The sequence below is a fragment of the Heterodontus francisci genome, chromosome 1 (assembly GCF_036365525.1).
Source record: "Heterodontus francisci isolate sHetFra1 chromosome 1, sHetFra1.hap1, whole genome shotgun sequence".
NCBI lineage: Eukaryota > Metazoa > Chordata > Chondrichthyes > Heterodontiformes > Heterodontidae > Heterodontus > Heterodontus francisci.
The window spans coordinates 20994772-21015314 of record NC_090371.1 but is presented as its reverse complement, the minus strand read 5'-3'; the positions used below and the strand labels follow the sequence as shown (position 1 = coordinate 21015314).

Below are 20543 nucleotides of genomic sequence, written 5' to 3'. Positions count from 1 at the left end.
AACATCAGAGGCAACACACAAAGCAGAATTCGAAGTTAAATATCTTTGCTTTAAAGGTGGCAACATATATTTTATCTTCTCAAAGTTTTGACTGAGTTAAAGGTCACTAATTTGGAGAAGTGGTATGTTGATATTTTTGCTATGAGACTGAAATAATTGGCATGTGTTCAAAAACTTGGTATAGTAAAGCAACCAAAGTTGAGACACGGAGAATTTCTTTCTATGCTGTTTGGCTCTGGAATGCTCTGCCTAAAAGAGTGGTGGATGCACATTCAATAGTAACAGTTGGAAGGAGGATATATACTTGATTGTCAGAAGCACTGGAGGAAATATGAGGAATTTTTTTTACTTGGCACATTGTTATGGTCTGGATGGTGGGGCAGATTTGTTAGCATTTTCAGAAGGGAATTGGATAAATACTTGAAGAGGTAAGATTGGCTGGGAACTGAAGAAAGAGGAGGGCAGAGGATTTTCAAAGAACCAGCATTGGTGCAATGGGTTGAACAGCCTCATACTGTGCTTTATCATTTTATGATTCAAGGCCAATATATCCTTCCTCAGGTGTGGTACCCAGAACTGCTCACAGTACTCCAGGCGAGGTCGAACCAAGGCTTTGTATAGCTGAAGCATGACTCCTGCCCCCTTCTTCCTATTCCTCTAGATATAAAGGGCAGCATTCCATTTGCCTTTTTGATTATTTTCTGTACCTTCCCATGACATTTTAATGATCTCTGTACCTGGACCCCACGCCTCTTTGGACCTCCATTGTTTCCCCCCTTTTTGTGACTGCTTTTAAGCCCTAATCTGTCTTTGTCTTTCTCCCTCCTCTCAACTTCCTATCTTCCTCCCAACCTCTTTCTTTGCTCTCTCCCATCCTGTCTCCATTTTTTAATCTCTCCACCTTGGGCTGGATTTTATTCATGCGATGGGTATCCTGACTGCGGGCTGGAAGGCAGGTAGAAAAGACCCCAGGATACAGGTAAGTGGGGTCAGGGTCGCTGGGGCCAGTCGGGCAGTCCCCAGCAATAGGGTGCAGAGGTGATGGTTGGTAAGGGCGGGGGTGATCTTGCCGGGGGTGGGGTGGTGGGGGGGCTGCCATTGCCGCTTGGTGGGGGCTCTCCAGGGACCCTGGATTGCCCCCAAAGGAGGGACACCCGATCCTGCTAGGAGGCCGCTAGGTCTCACCTGGCAGCTCACCATGCAGTGGCAGGCCCATCCGTCTTCCGCAAAATTGGCCACTTAAGGGCCTCAATTGGCCTGGGGTAGGAAGGCTGTCCCCGGCCTTGCCCATCCTGGACAAAATGGCAAGGAGCCAGGACAATGTCGAGCATAGCACCCCTTGCCATTTTGCTTGCTCCCTAGGGGGCTCCATTCCCATCTCGAAGGGCAGGATAAAATCATACCCCTTGTGTTTCTCACGTAGAGTTCTCCCGCTCTATCCTAATTCTGACCCTGTCTCTCTCTCTCTCATCCCCTCCCCCACTGCTGTCACTGTCTATCTCTCTCTATTTACCCTCTCATTTCCCTGTCTTTCTTTCCTATATCTGTGGAATACTCCCTTTTAACTATATATTTTCTGACAGTCTCATGCCATGAAAGGGTTAGGTAACAACCACTGTTGATTTCTGTGCTTCAATGCTTTACCCTTGTACGAGCATTACATGAAGATTTACTCTAATATCAGGCCAACTGCTGTGAAACAACAGTTTCAAATACTTCAGAAGAGACAGTTTGAGTTGATAATTCCAGCAACGATAGCCTGAGGGCGAGCAGTTGCTTGAAGGAACATGGCTTAAGACAACTTGTCTTCATCGATTGTCTTTGTCAAAATATTTCTGCTTAATCTTCACACTGAATGCTGCGCTCAAAGCAATTATTGCATGCACTGACGTCACCACAAAACCCACAGCTACCAGATCCCTGATAATAAATGATACGCACACTGTTTAAAGGTTTCATATTGTCGTGTACCGTCGCATGTTAATTTCATAATGCAGACAATTTGCATTTCTAGGGGTTGTCACTTCAGTGCAGTACTGAGGGAGCACCACATTGTCAGAGATGCCACAGGCTGAGGCTTCACCTGCCCTCTCAGTTGGATGTAAAAATCCAATAACGCTATTCCAAGGAGAGCAGGAGATTTCTTTCAATTTCCCAATCAACCCTTTATTGTTCATACTTTGCCACCAGAACAGATTTACCGGCAGTTCATTTAATTTCCTGTTTCGTTGGACTTTTCTGTGGACAGATTAGTTACGGTGTTTGCCTGTACAACAACAGTGACTACCCTCCAAATGCAATGCAGTTACTCTGCTCTCCTGGCCAGCCTCCCATCTTCCACCCTCTGTAAACTTCAGCTCATCCAAACACTGCTGCCGCACCAAGTCCTGCTCACACATCACTCCTGCGCTCGCTGACCTACATCGGCTCCTGGTTCAGCGATACCACGATTTTAAAATTCTCATCCTTGTATTTAAATCCCTCCAGTGCCTCGCCCCTCCCTATCTCTGCCCTACAGCCCTCCAAGATCTCTGCATTCCTCCAATTCTGGCCTCTAGTGTATTCCCTGATTTCCTTTCTCCCACCATTTGCAGCCAGGCCTTCAACTATCTAGGCCCCAGACACCAGAATTCCTTCCCTAAATCTCACATCTCTCTACATCTCCCTCCTGCTATAAGATTACTTAAAACCTCAGTGTCAAATTTTAACTGATAACACTCCTGTGAAGCACCTTGAGATGTTTGTGATACAAAATGCAGGTTGTTGGCATTGAAGTTCTTTGTAAAAACCTGCCTGTTGTCACCAGTGCCCTAGAGGGATAGAAACTTTCTGTTCTTAACTGGTCTGGCCTACAAGTGACTCCAGTTCTTCACCAATGTTGTTGACTCTTAACTGCCCTCATGAAACCACTCAAAACATCCTAGCAACCAGAGATGGGCAGTAAATGCTGTCCTTGCCAGTGACACCCACAGCCTGAGAACAAATACAAATACTTATAGAGATAACATAACTAAAATATGGGAACTGGTGTAGTGGGGGGCAATTTTCTCAGGATTGGAGTTTGATGCCCATTATTGGGACAAAGTAGAGGGACATTTACTGTGCATTTGTCCTTGCCATGTGTCACATTGGGTGTAACAAAACAATGCAGAAACGATCCAATTCCTTACTACTAGTGCTCTCTCGGGTTGGAGAACTCACATGTACGTTTTTGAGAAAAATAAAAAGGAAATTGAAAATCAAATCACATCTGCACTCACAATATTGACCCACAAGCTTTCACATGACATTAAATAGTTCTGAAGAGGTTTCTGCTGCTTTAATATCTCCCAAATATTCCAATGTATGAGGGAAGTGAGGCTTGATAATTAAATCATACATTTCAATGTGAAATCAGGTCGGGTCCCTACAGGCTTTGATAGAACACAACCATTAAGACAATTTGCAGTTTGGACAAGCAAACAGCACAAAGCTCCAGCATACAGGTTACATAAGGGATTCCTCAATTTAAAGGGATGCTCAGCTTCAACACCCAATCTATATTGAATTGAACAGTTGGGTGCTACAATTGGCTTCAGTGTCATTGCGGGATGGGTGGGGGGGGTGGAACTGGGGGAGTTTTGGGTGGGTTGCCCTTGTTGATGGCCCATGCTGGATGCGGATATTTGGTTAGAACTGGGCTTGCCTGTAATGATCCCCCAGTTCCAGAGGGCTCCAGCAGTCTGCGGAACTGTAAAATCAACTGCATGAGTCAAGACCTTCCTTATATGGTCACTTCACTGGCGCCCAGCAGTCTGCTCTGCAATTTAAATAGAGCACAGGAGATTATAAAACCAATCCCAAGTGAGAAAGGGAGCACGAAACTCAACCAAGACTGTGATTGAACTCAATATTCTGCTTTCAAAAAACATTCTTGGGATGTGGGCATCACCGGCATAGATGGCATTTATTGCTCATCCCTAGTTTCCCCTTGAAAAAGTGGCGGTGAGCCTTTTTCTTGAACTATGCAGTCCATGTGGTGAAGATCCACACACACACATACTACTGTTAGGGAGGGAAGTCCAGTATTTACACCCAGCAACAAGAATGGCAATATATGTCCAGATCGGATGGCTTTTTACTTGGTGTGGGTCTTGGAGATGGTGGTGTTCCCTTGTACCTGCCGCCCTTGTTCTTCTAGGCAATGGATGTCACAGATTTAGAAGTTTCTGCCGAGGAAGCGTTGACGAGTTGCTGCAGTGCATCTTGTAGATAATACACGCTGCTGCCATAGTGCTTCAGTGGTGGAAGGAGTAGATGTTTAAAGTCACCTAAGTTTCATCCAAAACTCTTCTGCCCATGTCCTCATTCGCGCCAAGTTCACCCATCACCCCTGTGCTTGCTAACCTATATTGGCACCCTGTCAAGCAACGTCTTGATTTAAAATTCTCATTTTTGTTTTCAAAACCCTCCATGGCTTCACCCCTCCCTATCTCTGTCATTTCCTTCAGCCCCACAACCCTCCGAGACACCTGTGCTCATCTAATTCTGGCCTCTTGAGCATCCCCGATTTTAATCGTTCCTGGCAGCCGCATCTTCAGCTGCCTGGGCCTTAAGCTCTGGAACTCCATCTCTAAACCTTTCTGCCTCACTACCTGTCTTTCCTCCTTTAAGATGCTCCTTTAAACCTACCTCTTTGTCCAAACTTGTGGCCATCTGCCCTAATATCTCCTTATATGTCTCGGTGTCAAATTTTGCTTTATAACACTCCTGTGAAGTGCCTTGGGCTGGTTTATTAAGTTAAAGGTGCCATATAAATACCAGTTGTTGTTGTTAAGCTAGTGGATACGTGTTTTTATTTTTCTTAGTTCTGTAGGATTTTCTCTTGTGATTGTTGTTACTTTGTTCTCTGTGGGATGCGACGATTACATCAGGGGGATTGACTGAGAGGAGTTCCTGTGCCCACGGTGTGTGGGAGCTGAATTAACATGATCAGATCTTGTAATTAACTCAGGGTGGTTCAGAAAATCGTGTAATTTCAGCTGTGTGTACAAGCTAATTCAGCTGTGTCACACCATGGGGCACTGTGCAAGCTCAGTGACGCCATCAACATTCACTGTTCAAATAATGATATGCTCACAGTTAACAGATAAAAGACAGAAACAACAGAGATTTAACATTGGCCAAGAATCTTCCTTTTAATTATGAGGTTCTGTGTCTAATGTGTAAATGCAAGACCCAGGACATTGCTGCAGGAGTTTCTCAGGGTAATGTCCTCAGCCCAGCCATCTTCAGCTGCTTTATCCTTCCTTCCATCAGGCTGAATACAGAAAGTTCAAAGGAGAAGTGAGAAAAGAAATAAGAGCAGCAAAGAGAGAATATGAAAAGAGACTGGCAGCTAACATAAAAGGAAATCCAAAAGTCTTCTACAGGCATATAAATAGTAAAAGGGTGGTAAATGAAGGAGTGGGGCTGATTAGGGATCAAAAAGGTGATCTACACATGGAGGTAGAGGGATTAGCTGAGGTGCTAAATGATGATGTTGCATCTGTTTTTACCAAGGAAGAAGTGAAAATTATAGTGAATGAGGAGGTAGTTGACACATCGGATGGGCTAAAAATTGATTAAGAGGCAGTATTAGAAAGACTGGATGTACTTAAAGTCGATAAGTCACCAGGACTGGATAAGTTGCATCTGAGGATACTGAAGGAAGTAAGGGTAGAAATTGCAGAGGTACTGGCCATAGTCTTCCAATCCTCCTTAGAAATAGGGGTGGTGCAACAGGACTGGAGAATTACAAATGTTACACCCGCGTTCAAAAAAGGGTGTAAGAATAAGTCCAGAAGCTACAGGCCAGTCAATTTAACCTCAGTGGTGGGAAAGCTTTTAGAAACGATAATGCAGGACAAAATTAACAGTACTTTGACAAATTTGGATTAATTAAGGAAGGCTAGCATGGATTTGTTAAGGGCATGGTGTTTAACTAATTTGATTGAGCTTTTCTATGTGGTAACACAAAGGGTTGATTAGGGTAATGTGGTTGATGTGGTGTGCATGGACTTCCAAAAGGCGTTTGATAAAATGCCACATAACAGATTTGTCAGCAAGGTTGAAACCCATGGAATAAAAGGGACAGTGGCAGCATGGATGTGAAGTTGGCTGAGTAACAGGAAACAGAAAGTAGTGGTGAACCGTTGTTTTTCAGATTGGAGGAAGGTATACAGTGCGGTTTCCCAGGGATTGGTATTATGACTACTGCTAATCTGGATCTATATTAATGACCTAGAATTGGGTGTACAGGGCCCAATTCCAAAATTTGCAGATGACACAAAAATTGGAAGTGTAAGGAGGATCGTGCTAAACTTCAAGAAGACATAGACAGGCTGGTGGAATGGGCAGACACGTGGCAGATGAAATTTAATGCAGAGAAGTGTGAAGTGATACATTTTCAGAGGAAGACTGAGAAAAGGCAATAAAAATTGAAGGATACAGTTCAAAAGTGGATGCAGGAGCAGAGGGACCTGGGGAGTACATGTACACAAATCGTTGAAGGTGGCAGGGTAGATTGGGAAAGTGATTAATAAGGCATACAGTATCCTGGGCTTCATAAATGGAGGCATAGAGTACAAAAGCAAGGAAGTTATAGTAAACCTTTATAAAACACTTGTTTGGCCTCAACTGGAGTATCGTGTCCAATTTGGGCACCAGACATTAGGGAGGATGTAAAGACATTAGAGAGGATGCAGAAAAGATTGATAAGATTGGTTCCAGGGATGACAGATTTTAAATAGTTGAACAGATTGGCGAATATGGGTCTGTTCTCCTAAGAGAAGAGAAGGTTGAGAGGAAATTTGAGAGAGGTGATCAAAATCATGAGGGTTTTTGACAGAGTAGGAAGGTAGAAACTGTTCTCATTGGTGGAATGGTCAAAAACCAGATGGCACCAATTTAAGATGATTGGCAAAAGAATCAACAGCGACATAAGGAAAAGCTTTTTAACGCAATCTGCAATGCATGGCCTCAGAGTGTGGTGGAGCCAGATTCAGTCATGGTTTTCAAAAGGGAATTGAAGAGAAAAAGTTTGCAGGGTTACGGGAAAAAGGCAAGGGAGTGGGATAGCTGAGTTGCTCTTACAGAGACCCAGCACAGACACAATGGGCTGAATGGCCTCTTCCTGTGCTGCAACCATTCTATGATTCTATAAGGTCAGAAGTGGGGATGTTTTCTGATGATTGCACACCTTTCATCAACATCCTGGTGGTTACCATTGCCCAGAAACTTAACTGGACCAACCAAATAAATACAGTGGCTACAAGAGCAGGTCAGAGACTGGATATTCTGCAGTATGCAACCCACTTACTGACTTCCCAAAGCCTGTCCACCATCTACAAGTAACAAGTAAGGAATGTGATGGAATACTCTACTTTCCTGGATGGGTGCAGCTCTAACAACACTCAAGAAGCTCGACACCATCCAGGACAAAGCAGCCCACTTGATTGGCACCCCAGCCACAAACATTCACTCCCTCCACCATCGACGCACAGTGGCAGCAGTATGTACCATTCACAAGATGCATGGAAGCACCACTACCTGCAAGTTCCCCTCCACACCACACGCTATCCTGACTTGGAACTATCTCGCCATTCCTTCACTGTCAGTGTGTCAAAATCCTGGAACTCTTAACAGCACTGTGGGTGTACCTATACCACATGGACTGCAGTGGTTCAAGCATTCCAGCCAGCATTCGACACCTGATTTGCTACCAGTGGCTTCTGGGAGTGGATGCAGTATTTATTTTAATTCATTCTTGGCATGCGGGTGTTGCTGGCAAGGTTGGCATTTATTCTCCAGCTCTAGTATGAAAGAAAGAAAGAAAACTTGCGTATTATAGCACCTTCCGTGACCTCAGGATGTCTTGAATCCTTTACAACCAAGGAAGAACTTCTGAGATGTAATCAGATGCAGGTCATTCATAAAACAAAACCTGCCCAATTGCTTCTTCTCACATCCAAACACATGTGACACAGCAGCCAGCTGCATTAGTCTCAGTATCTTAGTATACCGTAGTCCCTAGACATTGTTTGATAGCCTATCTGTCAGGGAGCCCAAAAGCACAAATGCAGATTTGATCACCAAACATCTCCATTGTGTGGACTTTTCACTTCAGCCCCCCATCTCCCATTCGCATTGTGACTTTATGTGTGTTGCTCTCCTACAATGCTACAATAAAAAAAAGCAATGAACAAACAAGTTAGGAAAATAGGAATAGATGTTGGCCATTCAGCCCCTCAAGCCTGTCCTGCCATTCTATTAGATCATTCTATTGCCTTATTTCCATTTACCCACCTTTGCTCCACAACCCTTAACTTAAAACCTAAAGTTAAACGTCCAAAACTATCGATCTCAGTCTTGAAAATGTCAGATGTCCCAGCATCCACACCCTACTGAGGAGAGAGTTCTAGATTTTGTGTGAAGAAATGCTTCCTGATTTCTCTCCTGAATGGGTTAGCTCTAATTATAAAATCATGTCCCCTTGTTGCCTCCACTGCGTCCACCCTATTGAATCCCTTTATCATTTCAATCACGTTAATTCGATTGCCCCTCAATCTTCACTGCTCAAGGGAAAGCCAAGTTTAACACAACCTCTTCTTTACAGTTGAACCCTTTAAGCCCTGGTTTCAATTCCACACTGTACCCCTCTCGGGCCAATACATCCTTCTTGAGGTGTGGTGCCCAGAACTGAACACAGTGCTCCTGATGGGGTCTGATCAAGGCTCTGCTCGACTGAAGCATCACTTCCTCCACTTTGTATTCCAGCCCCCTTGAGATAAAGGTCAAACATTCCAGGAGCTTTTTTGATTGCTTTTTGTTCCCCTATCTGTGACATAAACCTTTCTTTCTCCTTTCCATACACACGATTCATTTTCAGGAGTTTTCTGTTGTTCCTTAAGCCAAGAATAATTTTGGTAATGAATTATTCGTTCTTTTCTCCACAGGGTTTTCCTACGTGCCATCAACCAGTATGCAGAGACGTTGAATAAAATGTTTTTGAACAGCATGAACTTTGAGCTCCAGGTACGTCTGGAAAGAACAAATAGCTTGACAGGAGGAGTAAGGGGGAATGCACAGTTGGCACTAGGGTTCGACAGAACAGGCCTGTCAGCAAGTTTACTGCCCACTAATTAAAAAGGCAGTGTCATCTGGCAACTTGCGATCAAGCCATATTTTAAAAAAAAACATTTTTTGTCGGTGTATTTTTATGCTAATCATTGTTCGTGCAAGGAAATAGAACTCTTTCCATTTCAGGCACCCAGTGTTCACAGCAAGCACTCCCAGGACAGGTTAGATGCTGAGCAAAATCCCCTCGACTCTGCCTCAACAATGGGCTTCAGCCTTAAGCTCAGGACTACTGGACCAGAGTGACCTTTTATTCACTTTGCAAACCAACCTGTGGCCTCTCTAGACAGATTGAAAGTGCAATGGGCCCACACTCACGAGGAACTCGGAATGGTGTGGAGGAAGTTCACTTGAGCTGTGACAATAGTCTACATGATGATGTTGTTGCTAGAGCTGGTTAGATTGTGGAACTCACCACCATAAAGTGTAACTGAGGTAGATAGCACAGATGCATTTATGGGGGAAACTAGATCAAGACATGAGGGAGAAAGAAATATGCTGATAGAGTTAGATGAAGTAGGGTGCAAGGAGGTTTTGTAAGAAGCATAAACACCAGCACTGAGTAGTTGGGCCCAATGGCCTGTTCCTGTGAAGTCTTTGTAATTCTATGTAACCTGACAGATCGCTCCAACTCATTTTGTGTAGGGAGCCTTAAAACCAGTAGGGAAAGACAGAGCTGCATTGAATCCAGAATATCTAACCTTCTTAAAAGCCAATTTATCAGATTATTAAGCAGAGAAGAGTATGACGACAGAGTTCGTGACTCAACGGCTTGGCAGAGTTAAAGATCAAATTGTTTTCTTTTATTGTTTCCACAAATAAACAATAAAATTGGACCAAGTAACTAATACTTACGCTGGAACAGGTTTTGGTATCAGCCATCACAAACCATCCTATCTAACAAGGGAGCCTGTTATATTGTTTTTTTCTGTGTAAGCACTCCCAAGAACCGTCTGCCTTGAAAATGTTCTCACTGAGATGATACTACTGTTTTAAGAATAGGAAAAATGACATTAGATCCAACAAGCCCAATCCTTTTTGATAAACCTTAACCCCGAACCATCCATATGCTCACCCTTTCCTTCAGTCCTTTCCATCTCCAGCTAATTGGTTGTTAGACACATTTCTGCAATTTAATTTATTAGCTTTTCCACAACCTGAGATGAGAAATGTTCCACATCATTTGGTCTTCCAACGCTTAATTTCATCCTGTGTCCCTTGGTATTTGAACCTTTCTAAGCAGTGAAAAGTTTGCCTGGGCTAACTCAGATTATCTGGTTATTATCACATTGCTGTTTGTGGGAGCTTGCTGTGTGCAATTTGGCTGCTGTATTTTCTACATCACAACAGTGACTACACTTCACACTTGGCTGTTAAGTACTTTGGGACGTCCTGCCGTTGTGCAAGGGACTATCGAAATGCAAATCTTTATTTTTCTTTCTCATGATCTTGAAAACTTCAAATAAATAGCTTCAAAGTTTTCTCATTTTCCCAAACTTCCTCAACCTTTGCTCATAAATTAAATTCTTGCTACTTGAATTCAGCCATAATGGCTGCCAGTGGCCAGCGAATGTGGTGTGAAGCAGTTTCGTTGCAAGAGTAGTGTGTTACTAAATATGTAGAGTCAACGGAGTAATCCAGACCCTGGCACCATGGAGGCAGGTTTGGATCTGGGGTGAGGGGGTGTGGAAAAATAATGGAAAACCTCTTCAGGACAGCTCTCTGATGCTGCCTTGCCTCCAGATGAGTTTTCCATTGGAATCGGCAACCTGCTCGATGAAGGTGGGCAATCGAGGCAATCAAGGGTAATTTTCTCATGGCAATGGAAGTTTCCTGCCGTCGCATGGGCTCCCCACAGTGTTGGGAGCCCAGCCACAATTTGAAAGCAGCCTCTTGGCGGGAGGTCGGAGGGTCATCAGAGGCTGAATAAAATCAAAATACAGGGGGCTGCAAGGCTCAAAGGGAGGTAATAGCAGCCACAGACATTCATGTGGAGAGGTTTTTGTCTCCACATTGAGGCCCCCCTCACTGTTCTGGGCCTTGTTTGTTTGTACCTGAATGTGGAGCCTTTTGTGAGTACCTCCATTTTGAGGGGCCCCCTAGGTCTCCCTCTTCCTCGGCAGTGCTCCCCTTTCCCTGTAGGGCTGCTGGCCGAACCTTTCTGCCATTGGGTCTCCCATAGTCCTATTCCACCTGGACGGTGGACATGGTAGGCTTCTGATTTGGAGGCTGCCTCACGTAAAAAGTTGTGCAGGCGGCCATGCTGCCGAGATGCGCGGGCTCGGGACCTGCAAATGGGTCTCAAAGTTGGGGTCCCGACGCCTGCTGGAAAATCCTGCCCTAAGAAATTGTTAGCCTGGCAGTTCACTGTTAATATTAGTCATGTTTTGTAACATTTCATTCTTGTGTTTCTGTTTTCCTCCTCAACATAGCTTTGGAACAATTACTTTCATCTGACAGTGGCCTTCCTTACTCAGGAATCTTTGCAACTGGAGAACTTCTCAAATGCCAAGCGCACAGCCATCATATGCAAGTGAGTAGCATCATTGTGACTTCAATTGTCAGTATACTAAACGTCAGCTATGCTTCATTTATCTTTGCAGGTGGCTAGAGCCACAGCAGAACCTCTCCTCAGGATACAAAATGAGTTGGGGACTGCATGACAGAGAATATTCTACATGGTCTTTGGAAGGAATGGATTTGGTGGTTCAATTGCATATCTTTGTTCTAAGATTTCTCCTATGGAGCAAAATGGTAGCATTATGAGAATCATTATAACTAAAAGTCACTTCTGCAAACAATTTGATAACTATTTCAAAGAGCGTGCACAGATATGATGGGGCGAATGGACTGCCTCTGTGAAGTAAGAAATGCAGGAACCAATTTGCGGACACAAGCTCCCACAAACAGCAATGTGATAATGAATCGGTAAGCTGTTTTTAGTTATGTTGGTTGAGGGATAAATTTTGGCCAGGCACCAACGAGAGCCTCCCTCCCCTTCTTCGAATAATGCCATGGGATCTTTATTCACTTGAGAGTTCAGACATGGCTTAATGTCTCATCCAAAAGTCGGCACCTCCAACGACACAGTGCTCCCTCAGTACAGCACTGGGAGTGTCAACCTAAATTACATGCCCAAATCTCTGGAGCAGGAATGGAAGCCACAACCTTCAGACTCAGAACACTGTTAGTGTGTGATTCTAGATTTTGCTCGATGTCTTTTAGGGATCAGAGACACTTTATCCAGAATTTTCCCCCAGGAGATGAAATGAGGGCAAAAACAACAACAAAAACAACTTGCATTTATATAGCACTTCAATATAGTAGAAGTTGCCAAGGTGCATTACAGGAGCATTATCAGACCAAATTTGACATCAAGCCACATGAGAACCTATTGGCTGGAATCTTTTCGGTCCCTTTGGAGGAGGCTTTGAAGGCTAGGAGTCTGGAAAAGTATCGGAAAACTCTGTTCCCCAATGCTGTCCCACCTCCGGTCGAGTTTTCCGGGGCGGGCTGTCATGGCAATTAGCAACCTGTTTCACAAAGGTGGGCAGCCAATGGATCCAATTAAGGCCTCAATCAAGGGCCATTATCCCTGGGAACTTTCCCTGTGTCACACGGGCTCGTGGCTAAGTCTGGAGCCCAGCAACTACTTGCAGGTAGCCTGCTGGCAGCAGGTCAGAAGGCCATTGGAACCTGCCCTCCATTGTCCTATGATGAGTCACAAGGCTGAAATGGCCACATTAAAGGCCATAATCATTCCTGTGGAGGGGCTTGCTCACCTACCCCCCAACACTGATGGCCCTAACAACTCTGGGCTTTCCTTTTGCTAAAATGTTCCGTAACCATCCCCGAGACCTCCATTTTGAGGCACCCTCATGCTCACTTAACTGCCTCAGCAGCAGCCATCTCGCTTGGTGGGGCTACCAGCTGGCCAGTCCTGCCAGCCCTCTCACCGGGCCTCAGTTCTGCCCGCTGTCATTAATTAGATGGTAAACACGGAGGCGTCCAGACACCACACGGACCTCAGATGCCAGCGGGTCAGGACCTGGAAAAGGTCCTGACCTTCAATTATTTTCTATGTCTGGAAGATTCCAGCCATTAGGCCAAGTGGCAAATCTTGGTGATAATAATAGGGTACATGGTGCAATACTCAACTGGAGGAGGGCTAATTTCAGTGGGTTGACAAGGTAGATTAGAATCAAAGATTGTCAGGTAAAACAGTAAATGAGGAATGGGCGGCCTTCAAAGAGGAAATAGTTGTGGTGCAGATACCTTCCCATGAGCTGGAAAGCGAGAGCACTCTGGATGATGAAAGACATTAAAAACAAAATGAAATAAAAGAAGGAGGATTATGAGGAATGCCAGGTTCCTAATTCATGAGAGAACCAAGCTGAATACAAACGGTACTTGGGAGAACAGAAAAAAGAAATAAGAGGACAAAACTAGTGTATGAGAATAGATGGGCGGATAACATAAAAGGGACCCAAAAGTCTTTTAGAAACATTAAAAGTATTGTCAAAGGAAGGTGGAAATGATTAGGGACCAAAAAAATAATTTATTTTGAAGGCTGAGGGTGTGGCTGAGGTACTAAATGAGTACTTTCATCTGTCTTCACTAAAGAAGAGGATGCTGCCAGTGTTACAGTAGCAGAGGAGGTAGTAGGGAAATTGGATAGTGTTGCGACCAGGTGAGAAAGAGGTCTAGGGTTCCCTTTCAGCTGTCACCTGGTCTTACTGGAACAGGGTTTCATTTTTAAACACACTGTTTTTTTAGCTCCCCCTTTGTGAATCCCTGTTCACTGCTTTCCAATTATAAGGCAAAGAAACCAGCACAAACAGGCTTTCTTATGTTTAAAGAAGAAAAGTTGAAATTTATTAAACTTAACTTAAACTCTAATTCAGTTAACACCTACAGATACACGCCATGCCCCACACTAGCATGCAGACAAGATACACACATGCAAACAGAGACAGAAAAGAGCAGAAGAAAAATAAAGTGGAAAGGCAATATCTGAAGAGTTGTTGTTATGGTTCTTTGAGCTCACTGTAAATTGTAGGTAAATCTTGCTTTTCGTTGGGGCCCAGTATTCTTCTTAAACCTTGTTCGCTGTAGGAGATTTTTCTCTCTTGGGGTTCATGTGTCTTCAGTGGATTCAGAGGCTTGTGAGAAAGAGATGGGAGCAGACAGGAGAGATCTTCTCAGTCCAGGAGCAAACAGACATTCTGCCCAAACTGTTTGTACAAATTCAAAAAAATCAGGTTATCCAGCAGGTTAGTCATGTGACTAGCTGGTTTGACCATGTCCGTTTGTGTATTCGGCCATCTGATCAGTCAACCTGGAATGCGAACTCCCACACCTTCAACGTCTGGTGATCTAAAGTCCATTGTGGGTTGAATGTCAGGGAATGGCTACTTTGTCCTTCCAAACACTGCCTGTTATTATGTAAATGTCTTTTTCAGCCACGACTGATCTGTTTAACAAGTCCTTTCTTAACTCCAGTAACAGTTTAAAATCAATGTTCATGACAAAATTAATGTGCCTTGTTCTTGGCAGATGGGGGCCTAGCATGACAATAGGATAAAAATAGATAAAGAGGATGTTCTCAAAATGTAGGCATCCAGTCTGGATGGGATGCATCCTATGTTGCAGAGGGGAGTAAAGATGGAAATTCTGGAGGCTCTGGCCGAATCTTCCAATCCTCCTTAGATGTGGGAGTGTTATCAGAGGATTTCAGGACTGAAAATGTTACACCACTGTTCAAAAAGGAGGAGAGGGGTAAACCCAGGAATTACTGACCCGTAAGCCTATTGTCGGTGTTGGGGCAAAATTAATTGGCACTTGAAAAAATATGGATGAATAAACGAAAGACAGCATGGATTTGTGAATATGAAATCATACTTGACTAACTTGATTGAGTTTTTTAGTGAAATAATAGAAAGGGTTGTTGTGGTTGATCTTGTCTACATGAACTTTCAGAAGGTGTTCAATAAAGTACCACATAATAGACTTGTTAGCATAATGACAGTCAGTGGGACTAAAGGGGAATGGCTGCATGAATATGAAATTGCGTGAGACAGAAAAGAGAGCGTAGCAGTGAACAGTTGTTTTAAGACTAGAGGGAAGTGTACAGTGGTGTTCACCAGGGTTGGTGTTGGGACACTGATGTTTTTGACTCATATTAATGCTCTAGATTTGGGTATACAGAGCATAATTTCAAAGTCTGCATATGACAGAAAACTTGGAAACGTAGTAAACAGTGAGGAGGATAGTCACAGACTTCTGGAGAATCGAGACAGACTGGTGAAAAGGGCAGGCACGTGGCAGATGAAATTTAGTGCAGAGAAATGTGAAGTGATTCATTTTGGGAGGAAGAATGAGGAGATGCAACACAAACTAATTGGTACAATTTTAAAGGAGGTTTAGGAACAGAGAGACCTTCACAGGAATCTTTGAAGGTGGCAGGACAAATTCTTAAAAAGTCATGTGGGATTCTTGAATTTTATATGTAGAGGCAGAGTGCAAAATCAAGGAAGTGATGCTAAACCTTTATAAAGCACTGGTTAAACTCCAGGTCCTGTGACATTGATCACAAGTCGTGGGAGTCAGTTGCCAGCGATCGCCAGAGCTGGCGGGCAGCCATAAAGGCGGGGCTAAAGTGTGGCGAGTCGAAGAGACTTAGCAGTTGGCAGGAAAAAAGACAGAAGCTCAAAGGGAGAGCCAACTGCGAAACAGCCCTGACAACCAATTTTATCTGCAGCATCTGTGGAAGAGTCTGTCACTCTAGTATTGGCCCTTATAGCCACACCAGGCACTGCTCCACAAACCACTGACTACCTCCAGGCGCTTACCCATTGTCTCCCGAGACAAGGAGGCCAAAGAAGAAGTTGGAGTATTGCGACCAATTCTGGGCACCACAGTTTAAGAAGGACATGAAGGCCTTAAGGGATGCATTGGAGATTTACTAGAATGGTACCAGTGATGAAAGAGTTTAGTTCTGTGGAGAGGCTGGAAAAATTGTGGTTGTTCTCCTCTGAGCAGAGAATGTTAAGGGGAGAATTGATAAAGGTGTTGAAAATCATGAAGGGTTTTGATAGAGTAAATAATATTTCCAGTGGCAAAAGGGTTGGTAAGCAAGGGCCACAAATTTAAGGTGATTGGCACAAAACCAGATGTGAGATGAGGAAAAATAATTTATGCAGCGAGTTGTTCTAACCTGGACTGCACAACCTGAAAGGTATGTGGAAGCAGATTCAATAATAACTATTAAAAGGGAATTGGATAAATACTTGAAGGGGAAGGTTTTGCAGGGCTATGGGGAAAGAGCAGGGGCATGAGACTAATTGAATAGCTCTTTTGAAGAGGTGAGACAGGCACAATGATTTGAATGGGTTTGAATCCCACCACAGCAGAAGGTGGAATTTGAATTCAATTAATAAATCTGGAATTAAAAGCGAGTCTAATGATGGCCATGAAACCATTGTCGATTGTTGTAAAAACCCATCTGGTTCACTAGTGTCCTTTAGGGACGGAAATCCTTACCTGGTCTGGCCGACATGTGACTCCAGACCCACAGCAATGTGGTTGACTCTTACACGCCCTCTGAAATGGCCGAGCAAGCCACTCAGTTGTATTCAACTGCTACGAAGTCGATAAAAAGGAATGAAACCGGACAGACCACCCGGCATCGACCAAGGCACCGGAAACGACAATGGCAAACCTAGCCCTGTTTACCGTGCAAAGTCCTCCTTACTAACATCTGGGGGCTTGTACCAAAATTGGGAGAGCTGTCCCACAGACTAGTCAAGCAACAGCCTGACATAGTCATACCCACGGAATCATACCTTACAGACAATGTCCCAGACACTGCCATCACTATCCCCGGGAGCGACTTGTCCCACCGGCAGGACAGACCCAGCAGAGGTGGTGGCACAGTGGTATACAATCGGGAGGAAGTTGCCCTTGGAGTCCTCAACATTGACTCTGGACCCCATGGAGTCTCATAGCATCAGGTCAAACATGGGCAAGGAAACATCCTAATGATTACCACCTACCTCCCTCCATCAGCTGATGAATCAGTAGTCCTCATGTTGAACACCGCTTGGAAGAAGCACTGAGGGTGGCAAAGGCACAGAATGTATTCTGGGTGGGGGACTTCAATGTCCATCACCAAGAGTAGCTGGGAAGCACCACTACTGACCAAGCTGGCCGAGTCCTAAAGGACATAGCTGCTAGACTGGGTCTGTGGCAGGTGGCGAGGGAATCAACAAGAGTGAAAAACATACTTGATCTCGTCCTCATCAATCTGCCTGCCGCAGATACATCTGTCCATGACTATTGGTAGGAATAACCATCGCACAGTCCTTATGGAGACGAAGTCCCGCCTTCACATTGAGGATACTGTCCATTGTGTTGTGTAGCACTATCACTGTGCTAAATGGGAAAGATTTTGAACAGATCGAGCAATGCAAAACTGGGCAATCATTAGGCGCTGTGGGCCATCAGCAGCAGCAGGATTGTACTCACCACAATCTATAACCTCATGGCCTGGCATATCCCCCACTCTACCATTACCATCCAGCCAGGAGACCAACCCTGGTTCAATGAAGAGTGCAGGAGGGCATGCCAGGAGCAGCACCAGGCATACCTCAAAATGAGGTGTCAACCTGGTGAAGCTACAACACAGGACTACTTGCATGCCAAACTGTGTGAGCAGCATGCGATAGACAGAGCTAAGCGATCCCGTAACCAACGTATCAGATCCAAGCTCTGTAGTCCTGCCACATCCAGCTGTGAATGGTGGTGGACAATTAAACAACTAACTGGAGGAGATGGCTCCACAAATATCCCCATCCTCAATGATGGGGGAGCCCAGCACATCAGTGCGAAAGATAAGGCAGAAGCATTTGCAACAATCTTCAGCCACAAGTGCCGAGTTGATGATCCATCTCGGCCCCCTCCTGAAGTCCCTAGCATCACAGATGCCAGACTTCAGCCAATTCAATTTACTCCGCGTGATATCAAGAAACGACTGAAGGCACTGGAAACTGCAAAGGCTATGGGCCCAGACAATATTCCGGCAATAGTACTGAAGACCTGTGCTCCAGAACTTGCCCTATCCCTAGCCAAGCTGTTCCAGTCCAGCTACAACACTGGCATCCACCCGGCAATGTGGAAATTTGCCCAGGTATGTCCTGTACACAAAAAGCAGGACATGTCCAACCCGGCCAATTACTGTCCTATCAGTCTACTCTGAATCATCAGTAAAGTGATGGAAGGTGTCATCAACAGTGCCATCAAGCAGCACTTGCTTAGCAATAGCCTGCTCAGTGACGCTCAGTCTGGATTCCGCCAGGGCCACTCAGCTCCTGACCTCATTACAGCCTTGGTTCAAACATGGACGAAAGAGCTGAACTCAAGAGGTGAGGTGAGAGCAACTGCCCTTGACATCAAGGCAGCATTTGACCGAGTATGGCATCAAGGAGCCTGAGCAAAACTGAAGTCAATGGGAATCAGGAGGAAAACCCTTCGCTGGTTGGAGTCATACCTAACGCAAACGAAGGGGGTTGTGGTTGTTGGAGGTCAATCATCTGAGCTCCAGGACATCACTAAAGGAATTCCTCAAGTAAGTGGCCTAGGCCCAACCATCTTCAGCTGCTTCATCAATGACCTTCCTTCAATCATAAGATTAGAATTGGGTTGTTCGCTGACGATTGCACAATGTTCAGCACCATTCGCAACTCCTCAGATACTGAAGCAGTCCGCGTAGAAATGCAGCAAGACCTGGACAATATCAAGGCTTGGGCTGATAAGTGGTAAGTAACATTCGCGCCACACAAGTGCCAGGCAATGACCATCTCCAACAAGAGAGAATCTAACCATTTCCCCTTGATATTCAATGGCATTACCATCGCTGAATTCCCCACTATCAACATCCTGGAGATTGCCATTAACCAGAAACTGAGCTGGACCAGTCATATAAATGTGGTGGCTACAAGAGCAGATCAGAGGCTGGGAATTCTGTGGCGGGTAACTCATCTCCTGACTCCCCAAAGTCTATCCACCAAGGCACAAGTCAGGAGTTTGATGGAATACTCTCCACTTGCCTGGATAAGTGCACCCAAGAAGCTCAACACCATCCAGGACAAAGCAGCCCGCTTGATTGGCACCACATCTACAAACATTCACTCCCTTCACCACCGACGCACAGTGGCAGCAGTGTGTACCACCTACAAGATGCACTGCAGCAACGCACCAAGGCTCCTTCGACAGCGCCTCCCAAACCTGCGACCTCTACCAACTAGAAGGACAAGAGCAGCAGATGCATGGGAACATCACCACCTGCAAGTTGCCGTTCAAGTCACACACCATCCTGACTTGGAACTATATCGCCGTTCCTTCACTGTCGCTGGGTCAAAATCCTGGAACTCCCTTCCTAACAGTACTGTGGGTGTACCTACCCCACATGGACTGCAGCGGTTCGAGAAGGCAGCTCATCCCACCTTCTCAAGGGCATTTAGGGATGGGCAATAAATGCTGGCCTATCTAGCGACACCCACATCCCATGAATGAATAAAAGAAAATTTGATGGTTGATGAAAGAGCGAGCTAGATTGCTTGCATGACCTCTTCTTATGTGTTGCAATAATCTTACAGGTAAATTATAGAGCACAGTTTTAAGTCTGATCTAATTCAGGATTTAAACCCCACAAGGTTTATCATTCATGAACAGGAGCTCTTAAAATATGTCTTTTTTTGTGGAACACCGGGAGAGACGGCGGTCCTGTAGGAAAACTGGAAAGCATTTTCACTTTGCATTAAGTTTTCCAAGGTCGGTTGCAGTATAATTTAAGAGCAATGCGGAATTCACCCACCATTCCCCAATAGACCTTCAATTACAGTCGTATTTGAAATGATGTCCAATGCATTCACAGTGGGACACTGCCAATGTTCATATTCTGTGTCATTGATTTTTGTGTTAGTGTCAATTAATGGCTAACGCGAGGGCACTTTTTGAGCTATGGGCTTGTGCCTGCTCTAATTGGATTGAGACTGACAGAACTCATTTTATTTTAAGATCCTGCAACAAAGAGGCTGAAGGGACCTTCTCCATCTGGATTGGATTTGAATCCAGATTTATTGAGCGAAAACACTGTGTTTTACCAGCATGTCCTCTGTCAAAGAGAAGAGTCTATCATTCCAATCTAGCTGAGTCATTTTGAAATTCATTGCCCGCTGTTCCCAATCTTTTTAAGAAATAAACCCATTCAATAGTTTCAAGAAGGTTTGGAAGGAGGAGTCACTTGCTGTTCACTGCAAGCCTCTGACCAACAGACATAACTGAGAGTCATTGAAGTAATGTTTCTCTTGTAATAATGGCAATGTGTG

The 20543-nt window shown here is 44.6% G+C and overlaps 1 protein-coding gene across 2 annotated transcripts in view; it reads left to right on the top strand.

Annotated features, from left to right (window-relative positions):
- The window catches only part of LOC137368229 (dedicator of cytokinesis protein 2-like), a 1222644-nt gene that overhangs the window by 909845 nt on the left and 292256 nt on the right, over positions 1–20543 (top strand). For both annotated transcript variants that reach the window (XM_068028710.1, XM_068028709.1), the window contains exons 30-31: positions 8976–9054; positions 11589–11689. In XM_068028710.1, coding sequence (XP_067884811.1) covers positions 8976–9054; positions 11589–11689 — 180 coding nt within the window. The remainder of the gene's footprint in view (positions 1–8975; positions 9055–11588; positions 11690–20543) is intronic.